The sequence below is a fragment of the Pelobates fuscus genome, chromosome 5, assembly GCF_036172605.1.
Source record: "Pelobates fuscus isolate aPelFus1 chromosome 5, aPelFus1.pri, whole genome shotgun sequence".
NCBI lineage: Eukaryota > Metazoa > Chordata > Amphibia > Anura > Pelobatidae > Pelobates > Pelobates fuscus.
In genome coordinates, this window is record NC_086321.1 from 136,329,386 (window position 1) to 136,343,122 (window position 13,737).

Genomic DNA, 13,737 nt, shown 5'->3' on the forward strand with positions numbered 1-13,737 from the left:
GAAATTAACCTTCAGGCTGGTTTCTCCATGTTGCTTATTCTTTTAAGGCATGATACATTGAAATGCAGAACCCGGGTTCAGGCCAGTGATCAGGTGGTGGCATGGATGGGTGAGCGCAGTCAGCAGCTTCCTATATATCCTGTACTGCTCTTACACCCATTGTTCACATCCAAGGGAAGGGAGGAAGGAAAGAAGAATAAAAACATAACATAAGTAATCCAAATTACAAATTAAAAAATATTTTATTTTTTGAAATGGTTACACAAGGCGAAAAGAAAAAGGTTGTTCAAAGTACAATATATTATATATCTGCAATAAAATAGGCAATCTGCAGCATTTACACTGTATGTGCAAATCATCAAGCAGGAATGCGTCAAAACACTGGCAAGATAAAAATCAATCAGCAAAATCCACAACCTGCCTAAATGATGTTAGTAAATTCATCTTCAAATTTGTTTTAGATGCGGGGTGCATGGATATAAAGTGTGGTAATTTCAGGAAAATTAGGTCCATTAAAATAAATGGAAGAGAACATATCCAGTATGGATTACAATTTGGATAGAGGGCATCTCTATAGTAACAATTTTCCAACAATCACCATATAATTATCAAAGCAGTTGATAGAGGGAAAATACTTATATAACATGAGTAGAATATAAATTATTACACAAGGAAACAAAACAATGATCACCCCCACCATACCTTCAATCGACTCAACAGTTTTTGCATATTTCATATTCAGCACAAGAGTGAGAACCAAATATGGTATTTTGGGAAATGTTTTCTATTTCAATACTGGGCAAACAGTGACACTTTAATTAGTGACCCATCAGTTTATTTTTTAATTGTAACAACATTCTGGAATTGACTGAAGGACATCACTCATCAATAAGAATATTCAGCAGATGCAAGGCCAACCATCAGAAACGGTTTATCCAAGATAGACATCATGTAGCAGTGTTAAGAAAGCAAAGAGCTTTGCTAATCAAGCCATCTCAGAGTTTGCTACTAGGAAGGTGTAAATCACTAGAGGACAAATATACCGTTGATCTTTTGTTGAACCAACATTACATATTCGTTTAGTACTGGTAACAAATGTGCTAATTATTACTCACTACACACAAGGAAATATGTGGCAAATATTTCAGTATTGCGCATTGAAGACATACTCCTTCAAGTAGTGTTTATCCAGATCGCTAATCCAGATCGCTAATGCATCACTTAACACATCTGTACTAAATAATACACAATTTGTTTAATAAATAAAAGAAAGAAAAAAAACGTTTCAAAATTCAATTTGACACACTTCTATAAACCATCAGATTATTTTCAGAATAAAAAGCAAAGCCTTAACTCCAAAAAATATTTCTGACAAATACTTGCAAAAAAAGTAACATTTTCTTAAGGCAAAACACTGTGGAAAGTATTGTTCATGAAGATGTGTGACTCTTGACTCAGTCAGCAATAATCTGTTGTGCTACGTTATGTATTTGAGAAAATATTTATATTCTGAAAATAATTATTTACCTGGAGAAAATAAAAATACATTTTGGGACAAATTTTGATCATAGGAAACATGAAGAATAAAGATGCCGAAGCCTACGAAGTCCAGGCTATGGCAGAAATATATTGTTTTAATGGGATCTGACCCACTGGCATATGATGTTAATATAAGGGAAGGACATACAAGAGTCTAATTCAGCAAATATTAAATCGAAACTATCTAGTTGTAATCTTGCTGTAATAATATTTCAACTCAGTCTAACAAACAGTTTTGTGATGTAACCTATAATAGCCAAACAGCAGCCCAAATTCAAATGAAAACATTTCTCAGACTTATAGGACTGACACATGTGGCCTGAAGGCACAGAAGCATGAAATTGTCCTGCTGGATCAAGTAATGCAATGCTTGTTACCTTCAAAACAAAAATCAAAAGATCAGCGTGCCCATTGCGTCCATTAAAAATGATGCACAATAGATTGATGCACTTAAGAATACAGATCAAGGGGAATCTATTTTTCAGGCTATCAGTAATTATACTCCTGTTTAAGAGTAAAAATGGCAGTTTTCACCAGTAGTTATATTTTTCCATTTGTTCTGGACTGTTGGCGTTCAAATTTCACAGAAATAATAAGGAAGACTATGAGTGTTACTGCTTGGATAGCAGCTAGCAAGAAGAAATAAAAGTTCAAATGGCAGTCATTAATGTTGCCTAGGAAGAAAAACAGAAGATACATAAAAGTTAAAATATGATAAATTCTACTTTACATCCAGAAATAAATTTTGTTTGCAACTATACTAAAGTAGGCTACAATGGCACATTGTAATGACATTGTTATTTGGAATGTGTAACATGTGTAACATGTCATATAAAGATGACAAAGAATACAAAGTGTCACTATACTGTATTTGCGTTACTGGTGCACTTTAAGAAGAAAATATAGCCTAGATCAGGGGTGTACAAAAGGTAGATCCCCAGATGTTGTAGAACAACAACTCCCATGGTGCTTTGCATGTCTTTAAAATGACAAAGAACCATGGAAGGTGTAGTTTTCAAACATTTGGGGATCTACCTTTTGGGCAGTCCTTGCCTAGATGGATTGTGCTTGGCAACCAAAAAAAAAAAACCAACAAAAAAACATACTAAAATAAAAAATAAAAAAAATAATCCATACGGCTCCAGAATGAATTAAATATTGAAAATTTAGACAGAAAGTATACTGCACAGTTAGAGTGGTTATTTCTAACCACAACCTCGAGCATACAATTCTAACATTATTTTAAATATGCAGATGTACTGTATGTTCAGTATTGTGGAGAATAGGCTAAAAGACTCACCTAGATCTAAGTGGCTGCTCATCCATCCAATTGCTGGTGTGGACACCAAGGCAAGAAGTCCAGAACCCACAAAAGAGCCAACACCAGAGAAGAAAAAGAAAAGGCCCATAATAGCACTTTGCATGGTTTTAGGAGCAGATGAATAGGCAAATTCCAATCCTATTGAGATACAAGAATGATAAAAATAGAATATATAGTTGCAAATAATATCTGGGTATATGAGCTACATTAGTGGCTTTAACTCCTTAAGGGCGATTAAAAAAACAAAAACAAAAAAAAAACGACTTTTCAATGAACACACAACTCAAAGCACAAGAACTACTGAGTCTTCAGTTGCAGTTCATTCATTAGTTATCAAGCTTTCAAAATATCCTCTGAGTGTGCTGGAGACAACTTAATATATGTTCAGATACTAACTAAATGCCTAAAAATATTTAGTATGAGAAGCTGCAAGCATTGGAGTATATGGCCATGCAAATTGTTGGTAACCCTTCAAGAGCCAAGGTAAAAGGCATTGAAAGAGTGAATTGGCCTCATTTTTAATGTATTGAGGAGATATGGCACAGTCAAATCCCCCTGCATCACAATGCTTACAGTTTGTCATTACAAATACCGGTATTTTAGAAGAATGAGGATGTGAATATAATCGTTGTGATGCCTCAAGAATAGCGAATGCATTTAGGGTGCAGGGGACACTGATAAAAACCAGGACTACAAAAATTTAGCATATATTACCATTATGACCACAAGGAAAGTCTAGTGTCCCTTTCACAAAGATCTAAATCACTGGTTCAGGTCATTCTCCAACATCCAGTTTTTTGCTCCATATTTTTTTTTTCTCCTAATGAATGGTCAAATTACACATGTGTACCCTATCACTGACAACGACAAATATTTGGGAAAACTACATGGACAAACCAAAACTTCCAGTAGTTTATCAACCAGGGCTTCAAATGGATGCCCAACAATATCTGGTATGCAGGAGCATATGGTGTTATTATTCTTGGAGTTCTCAGCTGTGACTAAATTAATTGATTTTAAGAAATAAAAAAAAAAAAAAAAACAATGAATTAGCTCTGCATGGCAGAATTTAAAATTGTTAGTTGCAATGCACGTATATGCAGATTTGACTGGAGGCTATGCTTTTCCTTTAAAGTTAATCTTTTGTCCGATATCAAAACTATAGATTGGAGAAAAAAAATAAAAATGTTTTTCTTTACCAGCTGTTAGTCAGTGTGAGGAGGCAAAGACTCAGGGAGAGCAGAACAGACCATCCATGGGAGGTCCTTCTTTCCTCCCAAGCATTGAACCTAAAGTTGGCTAGGGAGTATAGGAATGGAGTGACATAGCTAGTGTGCCGGCACCACCGAGGAGGAATGCCTTGCTTGTGGAAGCAACCCCAAGCAGGGCAAATCATTGAAGACAGCGCATGGCTCGGAGTTGGGATGTAAAAGAAGATTGCAGCTGTGGAATGGAGAAGTGAGTGAACCTATATATTACACAATGAATAGATCACGTATCTTGTAAAATAAGATAATGTAAGATAAGTTTGAGAGCAGATTCACTATAACTATGTGTTCCACATTAATCATCAGTGGTTAAAAATGTACCTGCTATGCTTGCAAATATTTCACTGACTCCAATAAGAAGATATTGGGGTAGCTGCCACCAAATGGCCAGATCTGCAGCAAAATAGGTCACATTCCCAATCCTCTGTGGAATTGGTTCGCTTTGTTTCACAATTGTCAATCGTTTACTTTCCAGAATACCTAAAAAATAAAAAGTCACATTAAAGTTAAAAAATTATACTTACAGACAAGTTTAAAAGCAACATTTCGAGCACCATAACTGCTGGAGTGTGTTGTAGTTATGATGCCAGGAGTGCACCTGGCACCTTCCCCAATGGAAGTAGTTAAATAATTTGTCAACGTTTTGAATTCTCACCTGGAGCCTGGCAGTGTAATGCTTCAATGATTGGCCAAGAGCAATCTGCTGATGCTGTAATCCAAAGAGCTGGTCCTGTATGATAGCGTTTAGCTCAGGAGAGCTCTTTCAGCTCTTCGTGGAGACCAAGACTGGCACCCAGTGTATTTTGGTTAATTTGTCAAACCCTTTGCAACTTACATTAGGGGTGCACAAGGGCACTCCTGGCACCATAACCATTAGTCTACTGTAGTGGGTATGGTGCTTGGCATGTTCCTCTAACCTTTTATAACACGCAGTGATACATGCATGACAACAAAACATTTCATTCATTATACACACTGCAGTTTCACAACACATTTCCATGACTGAAGATATTGGGGAACGTAAAATAAATAAGAATAATGAAACTCTGCAAAATGACAACTTTTGGACAAACTATGGTTTGATGCAAATTTCAACATAAAAGGATGTTTTTGAAAAATTAGAGCCGGATAAATCAGAAGTAGGAACAAAAAAAAAAAAAAAAAAAAAAAAAGTGAAGGCAAATGAACTCTGAATGATTACCTGCAGCTAGCACAGAACACATTACAAAAAACATTCCAACTGCAATCCTCTTTAGGGATGATGGCAAAAGGCCTTTCTTTTTCAGCACTGGATCCACTAACTTATCTTTTAATGGAATCAGGATCAATATAAGCACAGCATCAAACATGGTGAGCCACGCTGCTGGGAACTGTAATTTGTACAAAAATAGTGACATAAGAAGTAAAGTCAGTCAGTTACGACATAAAATACAGAATAAAGCCATGACATCACTTTAAATTGTTAGGGTATTTTTGTTCTTCCCCCTTTTGCATTCACCTGATAAGCTTTACTATAAATTTACTAATTCATGCAGGAAGTAGCTAGTACAAAATTTCCATCAGATTAGCTATGAGGCAACTTCTGCATAATTGCCCCGCCCACAAGGGAAATATATAATAATATATTAAGAAAAAAAAACAAAAAACCTTAACAACTCAGTAAGCTTATGGAAACTGTATTAGTACATTTCTATTCTTGTGGAGCCCATTATATGGCTTCCTTGCAATTACTGCTGTCATAAATAATCTCAGAACACATTCATAAAAAAAAAATATATATATATATATATATATATATATATATATATATTTAACCATTTTGTCTCTTGCATCTTGCTGTTCTTTAACTGAAAAGATCACAGAGTGCATTTATGCTGAAATTCTTTGTTAACTGTGGTCAGAACAGAAAAACCCTCTTTCATTAATTACCCAAAGAAGTAGTCATTTCTGAATATGATACATTCCAGTTAAAAAAAAGGAAGTGAGAATTGTATACTGTATTAAAAATGTCCTTGCTCAGCCAATCTTTGGGGAAGAAGAAGAAAAAACAAACAAACCAAAAAAAACAAACAAACAAAAACAAAACAAACACACCACACACTAAACGCCAGTTCATACAGTGCATTCAGACCCCTTTAACTGTTTATTTTTCATATCTACACTCGATACCCCATAATGACAAAACAAAAACCAAGATTTTTGCCACAACTGCAAATGTCAATGTATTAGTTCAGTTTTTTGTTTAATATAAGCATACAGAACCTTAACTCAGTACTTATTTTATGCACCTTCGGCAGCAATTACCGCCTACAGACTTTTTGGGTGTGATGCAGAACACTTTTCGCACCTGGGTTTGGGTAGTTTGTGGCATATATCTGTGCAAATGCTGTGAAGCTTGGATGGGCACTGTTGGTGGATAGCCATTTCCAGGTCTCTCAAGAACAAGTTGGACCAGGTCGTTCCAGACCAGTTTTTCATTAAGGATATCTCTGTATTTTGCTGCACTCAGCTTTTCCTCAAACTTGACCAATCGCCCAGTCTGTGTCTCAGAAAAATATCCCTCAAATGATGATACCACCACCACACATTACTGTTGGGATGTATTACTCAGACATGATGCTTTGTATTGAGGCCAAAGAGTTCAATCTTAATTTCACCAGACCAAAGAATCTTGTTTTTCACAGTTAGTATATATATTAGGCGTCTACAACGAAGGCCAAGTTGATGGAGTGTTGCTCTAATGGTTGTCCTTCTGCAGGTTTCGCCTATCTCCACACATGATCTCTGTAGCTCATCTAGAGTGAGCAGCGAGTTCTTGATTACTTCTCTTACCAATACCCTTCTACCTCCATTGCTTAGTTTGGCCTAGCGGAAAGGTCTAGGAAGAGTTCTGGTTGTTCCACGCTTCTTCTATTTAAAAGAAAGGAGGCAACTATGCTCTTCAGAAACTTCAGAGCAGTAGATATTTTTTTTGTAGCCTTCCCCAGATCTGTGCATAAACATAATGCTGTCTGAATTCTGCAGGTGGTTCCCTTGAGCTCCTGGCTTGGTTTATGCTCTGTTATGCTTTTACAAATGTGAGCCTTTCCGAATAATGTCCAATTAATTAAATTTGCCACATATGGACAATCAAAGTGTAGAAACCAAATCCAGAGAAATCGGTTGGATTTGCTCAAATTCAAGTGTCTTAGTGAAGGGTCTAAATACTTGTGTCAATGTGATATTTCAGATTTATTTATTTAATTTTTAAAGGGACACTAGGCACCCAGAACACTTCAGCTAATCAAAGTAGTCTGGGTGATGTGATCCTGTTGCACTTAGTGCTGCAATGTAAAACAATGCAGTTCCAGAGAACTGCACTGTTTAAACTGCAGCTCTAAGTCTGCCCCCTGTCGCTGCCAGACAGCCACTAGAGGGCTTCTGGAATCCAAAAAGGACTTTTGGTCCGTTAACTGACGCTGGACGTCCTCATGGAGCCCCATAGGAGCCTAAACCAGATGGGGGGAGGAGCGTGAGCGGAGCCTAAACCAGCGCTGGATTCAGGTAAGTGGCTGAGGGGGTTTTAACCCCTTCAGCCCCATGGGAGGGGGGCACTCCAGCAGCCTGTAGGGTCAGTAAAACGGGTTTGTTTCCCTGGCACTATAGGATCCCTTTAATTGAAAAAAATAAGTTTTTACTTTGTCATTATGAGGTATGGAGAGTAGCATGATGTGGGAAAAAGGAAAGGAAATGAAAAGGTGAAAACAATGAAGGAGTCTGAAGAAATACAGTGCTTTCAGCAAGTATTCAGAGGTCTAAAAACGTGGTTTTAATATTATGCACATAATGCAAATTTGTTAACTCCAAATTCTATTAAAAAGGGAACACTTACTCCTCTGAAACGAACAACTCAAATTCTTCATCCCAGCAAACAGTTTACAAATTTCTTCCAGTGTAAGAATGGGGGATTAAACAAAATGTATCCACATATGCTGGCTGTGCCAAAAGAGGCCGGCACATGATGTAAACTAATGAGAAATATTGAAAGCACAAGCAAATGTGCCAAGTTTAGAGAAAGCAAAGCCCAATTAACAAGAGATCTTGTGCTAGGCCTGCCGTACATTTCTAATGCACATCCTTACGGCTTCACATTAAGTCCTGTGTTGGGACAGACACTATAAATACTGTCTACATTAAAAAATTGCAGAGAAAAACTACTAAACGCATAATCAATGCTCAGAGCAACCAGATCGCTAAAGTGCTTAAAGTCTAAATTAAATTCTAAATGTCTCTCTGCACTTTTTTTACTGTAATGTACACAGAATGTATGCAGTACGAACATTCCACATGTTAAGTATGGCTGATACAGACACAAAAGAAAATCCCTTTTTAAATAAACACAAAATTCAAATTAGCTGGGTTTTTTTTTTTTTTTTTATTACTAATGAGTGTTTAACCCCTTAAGGACCAAACTTCTGGAATAAAAGGGAATCATGACATGTCCCACATGTCATGTGTCCTTAAGGGGTTAAACAGGGTTTTTTGTAGAAGTCAAAAAGTGATGTAGAACATAGAAAGAGGAAGAATTAGAAGGGCTGTAGCAAAAATAAAATAAATAAATAAATAAAACCACAAATTTGTCTATCAAATAAACAAATGCATAGGAAAAATAAAAATAAAATAAAAAATAAAAAAAGATGACTTGTTAGATTAAATAAAACCTTGTATTCGTAAAAATGTATTCTATATTTAAATTTATGAATTGTTTGAGATAAACATAAAACATATACCTGCATTATCTTTTCAAAAGAAAGTCTTGAAAAATATACAACATACTTATCTTTACACAATACTTACAGTATGGTCTTTACTATTAAAGAACTGTGGTATTTTCAGGTGAAGACTCTGAAGAACATAAGTAGTTTGCATCTACATATAATAAAAAATAAAAAAATATTTTAAAATCATGCAATTAGTATGCTCCCATCAATAGAAAAACAAACAAGCAGAAATGAATAAAATTAATTCAAACTGAAAACAAATAAAACTTTTCACACATCAGATATGATCCATGGGTATGCTCCTAGACATGGTGAACACAATCCAGAACGTTCTTAACTGGTTAAACCTTCCTGGTCTGGGAAAAAAAATGGTGATAACCTCCAGCCTTGAATGCCCATTTTTGGTGAGTAAATGTAATAATACAGACCTGAAAATATACAGTCCAGTAAGGAATCAATGCCAAGAAGACTGGAATAATCTTTACAAGGGCTTTTACATCTTCTACTTTATCTTCCCTAAAGGGCCCTCCATTTGATGACTTTGAAAGGTCCAGAATACTTTTATTCTTCGGCTGTTGATATGAACCATTGCTCTGGCTATTGAGTATAAGATATGAAATGAGAAATATTCAATCAACATGTTTAGGCTCACTTTTTTCATAAAACCAAAAACAAAAACATGCATGACAGCAAACTTCATTAACCCCTTAAGGACCAAACTTCTGGAATAAAAGGGAATCATGACGTGTCACACATGTCATGTGTCCTTAAGGGGTTAAAGGAATTTGTTGAATTGCCAAACTGCTACAGCTCGCTGTAGTGGTTACAGTGTCTGGAATGCCCTAGCACTCCTCCTCCCATGTAAGGAGTTAAACCATTTGAGAACAGTTTCATTTCATATGTTGGGTCCGCCAGAAGACACTCCACCAAACTTGTGATAACGGAGAACCAGAAGTTCCTAAACGATGCTTACCTCAAACAGCTTCTAGTTCTCCATCAACAGAAGCAGCAGCCACCATTGAACCCTAAGTAAGAAGTCAAACTGTTCCAAAATGGCTTAACTACTTACAATGGGGGAAGGAGTGCCAGCACTTCAGTGTGCTGTTGTGTTTATGGTGCTTGAAATGTGCCATTCATAAAATATAAATATAACAGTACCATTTTTACTTACGAGTTATTATACCTATACAAGGGACTCAAACATTTAAAATAAAGTGGCCAGGAATCTCTTATAATCACAAGTTTAGAATTACATTTAAGTCATCAAAAGTCTTTCCTACTTTTGAAACTGCCAACTTAATGCAACAGCAATCATGGATAAAGAAAACCCCCCATTATTTTTTTAGATCACCGGACGCTGCCTGTGTCCCCTTGCCTGGTATCAGCATTTATCTCAGCCAATCTAATTTTAATCAGATTTTAGCCAATCTAATTTTCATAAAAATGCACTGGGAGGTTAAAGTGCAGGCATGATGCTCAGGGCTGGTGCTACCTTGTGATGTGGAATTATTAAAAATCTTTATTGTACTTGTATTGAATTATTGTACTAACTCCATTTTAACTTTATACTGTGACTTCGTCCTCCATTTTGTCCTCCTAACCTGACTTCTTCAATCCTCCATTTTGTCCTCATGACTTAACTTGTTCATTTTAAAACTACATTACGTGACTGAACTTCTCAACCCAATTAATACAGTAGACAAAGACTGTGTTTCCTTCAAGGACAAGTACCAGGAGGTGCTGGCTACTCCTTAAGACTTGCTGGCTACTCCTTAGAGCTTGTAAGATAGTACAGTTTGAAGGCCACAGAACACAGTAGTAATGAAATGTTCTATTCATAAGAGACCTTGCACCTGGACATAAAGCCTGATATAATTGACCGTGTAAAATGACGCTTAGGACCCCCTTGTCCCCCACCCGTGTCCAGAATAATCCCACCTCTGATGGGTGGGCACGGGACTAACCTCTTAATTTTACTAACCAATAGGTAAGACACTAACTCCGTCACTTAACAATTAATCCAATTGATGATGTTTATTTGCTGATATTCTAATAATCAATGATGACGCAAAATGCCTCTTAAAAGGGCCTGCGCGCCCGCTTTTTCCTCACTTGCCAATAAACTTTCTCGAAGTTATTTTAACCTGAACATCGTGTGTCAGACTTAATTACTTCAGCGTATATACGCAATTTAATTTATTGATTTGGACAGGAACAGATAGACTTTGAACATTTTGGTTTACTTTCAAAAAGTACCATAACAACTTGGCGCCCAACGTGGGGCACCGGGCTATGTCCGGCCGGTGAGCCGTCCTAAGGAAGACAAGGGTGGACGGAGGAATCCAGGGGGAAGGAAGGGAGACTGATCACCTCCAGATACACGGTAGAGACTTCTGCAGAGCCACCGGTACGTTCCGGCCCCTTTGATTGACCCGTCCACGTGTCTGTGACTGCTTCCCGGGAGGACATCAAAGACAGGTAATATCTTGCCCGGTGTCTCGTTACTCATTTGTTTACCTGCATTTTAGTCTATCTGTTGCCTGGGTGTGTTTGAATTGTTTGCTTGTTTCCCCATTTTGAGATAAAGGGGGGGTGGACCTGCGGGGGTTTTGCCTGGGGTTCTGTCTTGCTTGTTTTCTCCTTTTTGGGATAAAGGGGGGTGGACCTGAGGGGATTTGCCTGGGTCTTCGGTTTGTCTGTTTATCTGTTTGTATTTCTCCTTTTTGGGATAAAGGGGGGTGGACCTGAGGGGATTTGCCTGGGTCTTCGGTTTGTCTGTTTATCTGTTTGTATTTTACCTCTTTTGGGATAAAGGGGGGTGGACCTGAGGGGATTTGCCTGGGTCTTCTGTTGCCTGTTTTACTCCTTTTAGGAACCACTGTGCTGTGGTTGTAGGGAAAAAGGGGGGTTGACCTGTGGATGTGTTCCTGGGGGTCATCTTTTCCTGTTTAACTCTTTTAGGAGCCTCGTGGCTGGGGCTGTAGGGAAAAAGAGGTGTGTTGGATCTGTGGAGATTGTGTAGACTCATAGTTTCCTGGGGATCCTTCTTGTGTCACTTTGATAGCCTAGCTAGCTTCTCTGTGCACGTTACTCTGCTTGCAGAGTGGTGGTACCCTCCAGCTTTGAGCGCTGAGCTGGAGCCATTCCAATTTTTATTTTGTGGTGTGTGAATTCGGGCAGGCATTGCTGTCTTCATCACCACGGAGTAGTGGGACTTATAAAGTGGGTCTTTATAGGGGCACTACAAGGGTGAGGGTAGCGCAGACACTACGAGTGGGCTGCTGTGACGAGGGAGGCATATGGATTTCGGACCGGTGTTAGCTGTTATCCTTGGCCGTTGGTAGTAAGATACTACGGGATTGAGGGAGGTGACTTTGGAGTAAGCACACGAGTAAAGGAAAGGAATTACTGTTGATTTCATTTGAATTGTGATGCATGCACTGTATTTCAACTGTATTGTTGTCTTGTTTGTTTAATAGGAGTCTCATGAACTCCTGTGTCTGTCTCTAAGGATTTTCCTTGCCTTTCATCTTTTCTGTACTTCCTATATTATTATACTATCCACTCCCATTCCTCTTGAAGGAGAAGTGATTGGTCACACACTTCTCACCTCGCTCCAATCCGTGTCTACCACCCCGGGTAGGCGGATTCAGTGACTAGTCTACGTTTTGGGAAGACGCACCTGAGAAAGTTTTGCGGTTCTCGGGTGGCAGTCGAGCATTGTAGACGTTCTTGTTCCGTTTTCCTTCTCTCTCCCTATATCTAGGACGCTGGTATAGGGGTAAAGGGATTATGGGGCAGGATTTAAGCAAGCCCAATAAGGGCTGGTTAGCATGTGATTTGGTAGAAAACAGAGAGGGTGAGGAGATGGTTAAAGGTGTTGTAAAGATTGCAAAAGTATGTAAAATTACTGTACCAACGGGTGGAAGATTGCAACCAGAAAGTTGGCGTAAGTTACTGGCAGAAATGAAAGGCAAGCTTACAGATAATGGTTTATTAAAGACTGCTGAAGCATGGTACAGAGTAGCGAAGGCTATTCAGCTAGAAGGTTGGGTTGAGGAAGAAATAAATCACAAGGGTGTGAAATTGTTTGTGTATCATCAGAATTGCGTTGCTGGGGTCTACCCTCAGCCAGCGCCCCAAAGTGGCGCCCAGGGGACGTCTATCCCCAAGGTTCAGTCAGCAGTAGGTGATAGCCAGCTGACTATGTTCCCCGCTCCCAATCCTCCTAACACTCATCCCGCCACCTCCCCTGTTTGCCCGGTCCTGAATTCTGATGGATCTTTCTTTTCCCCCTCCCCGTCCCTAACATTCCCATCATCCTCGTCCATCCCTACGCTACCTGCTGTACCTCCCACTAACATTTCATCTGCCATTCCTTCCCTACGCTCCCTCTCCGTTCATGACCCCCTCCCCTCCTCATCCGCCCAACTAACCACCTCTTCCACCCTCGCCCCGACTCCTCCCCCTCCCATCTCCACCCCAGTCCAATACCCCACCTCCTTCCCCTCCCCAGCCTGGCCCTACCCCTTCCCGTATCCCATGACTCTGCCCTATCCCGGATATCCACTACCCCTTCCCCAAGCCACTCCCCAGGTCCCGGTCATGCCCAGTCCGACACAGTCTGCCCCGGATGTGCCCTCTTCCAACATGGCCGCCGCTTCTTCCCTTAACCCTAATGTAGCACCTTCTCCGGCCACCAATATGGCGGCCCCCAGTTCGGCCCTGATGCCGGTAATCCCCGGTGACTACCTATCCCCAGGTTATGACTCACTAGCCACCCCTGCATCTGGGGCTCGTTCCCAACCACCGATCCTTTCACCTCATTCGGGCCCTGCACCACGCAAAA

General features: G+C 39.1%; 1 protein-coding gene across 1 annotated transcript in view; it reads right to left on the reverse strand.

The window, feature by feature from the left end:
* Positions 1 to 223: 223 nt before the first annotated feature.
* Positions 224 to 13,737, reverse strand: part of SLC15A4 (solute carrier family 15 member 4) — a 35,610-nt gene continuing 22,096 nt past the window's right edge. Inside the window, exons 3-8 of the mRNA XM_063454337.1 lie at positions 9,317 to 9,485; positions 8,965 to 9,036; positions 5,330 to 5,498; positions 4,450 to 4,608; positions 2,840 to 2,998; positions 224 to 2,213 (exon numbers count right to left, since the gene is read on the reverse strand). Of these exons, the coding sequence (XP_063310407.1) occupies positions 2,080 to 2,213; positions 2,840 to 2,998; positions 4,450 to 4,608; positions 5,330 to 5,498; positions 8,965 to 9,036; positions 9,317 to 9,485 (862 nt within the window). The 3' untranslated portion in view covers positions 224 to 2,079. The remainder of the gene's footprint in view (positions 2,214 to 2,839; positions 2,999 to 4,449; positions 4,609 to 5,329; positions 5,499 to 8,964; positions 9,037 to 9,316; positions 9,486 to 13,737) is intronic.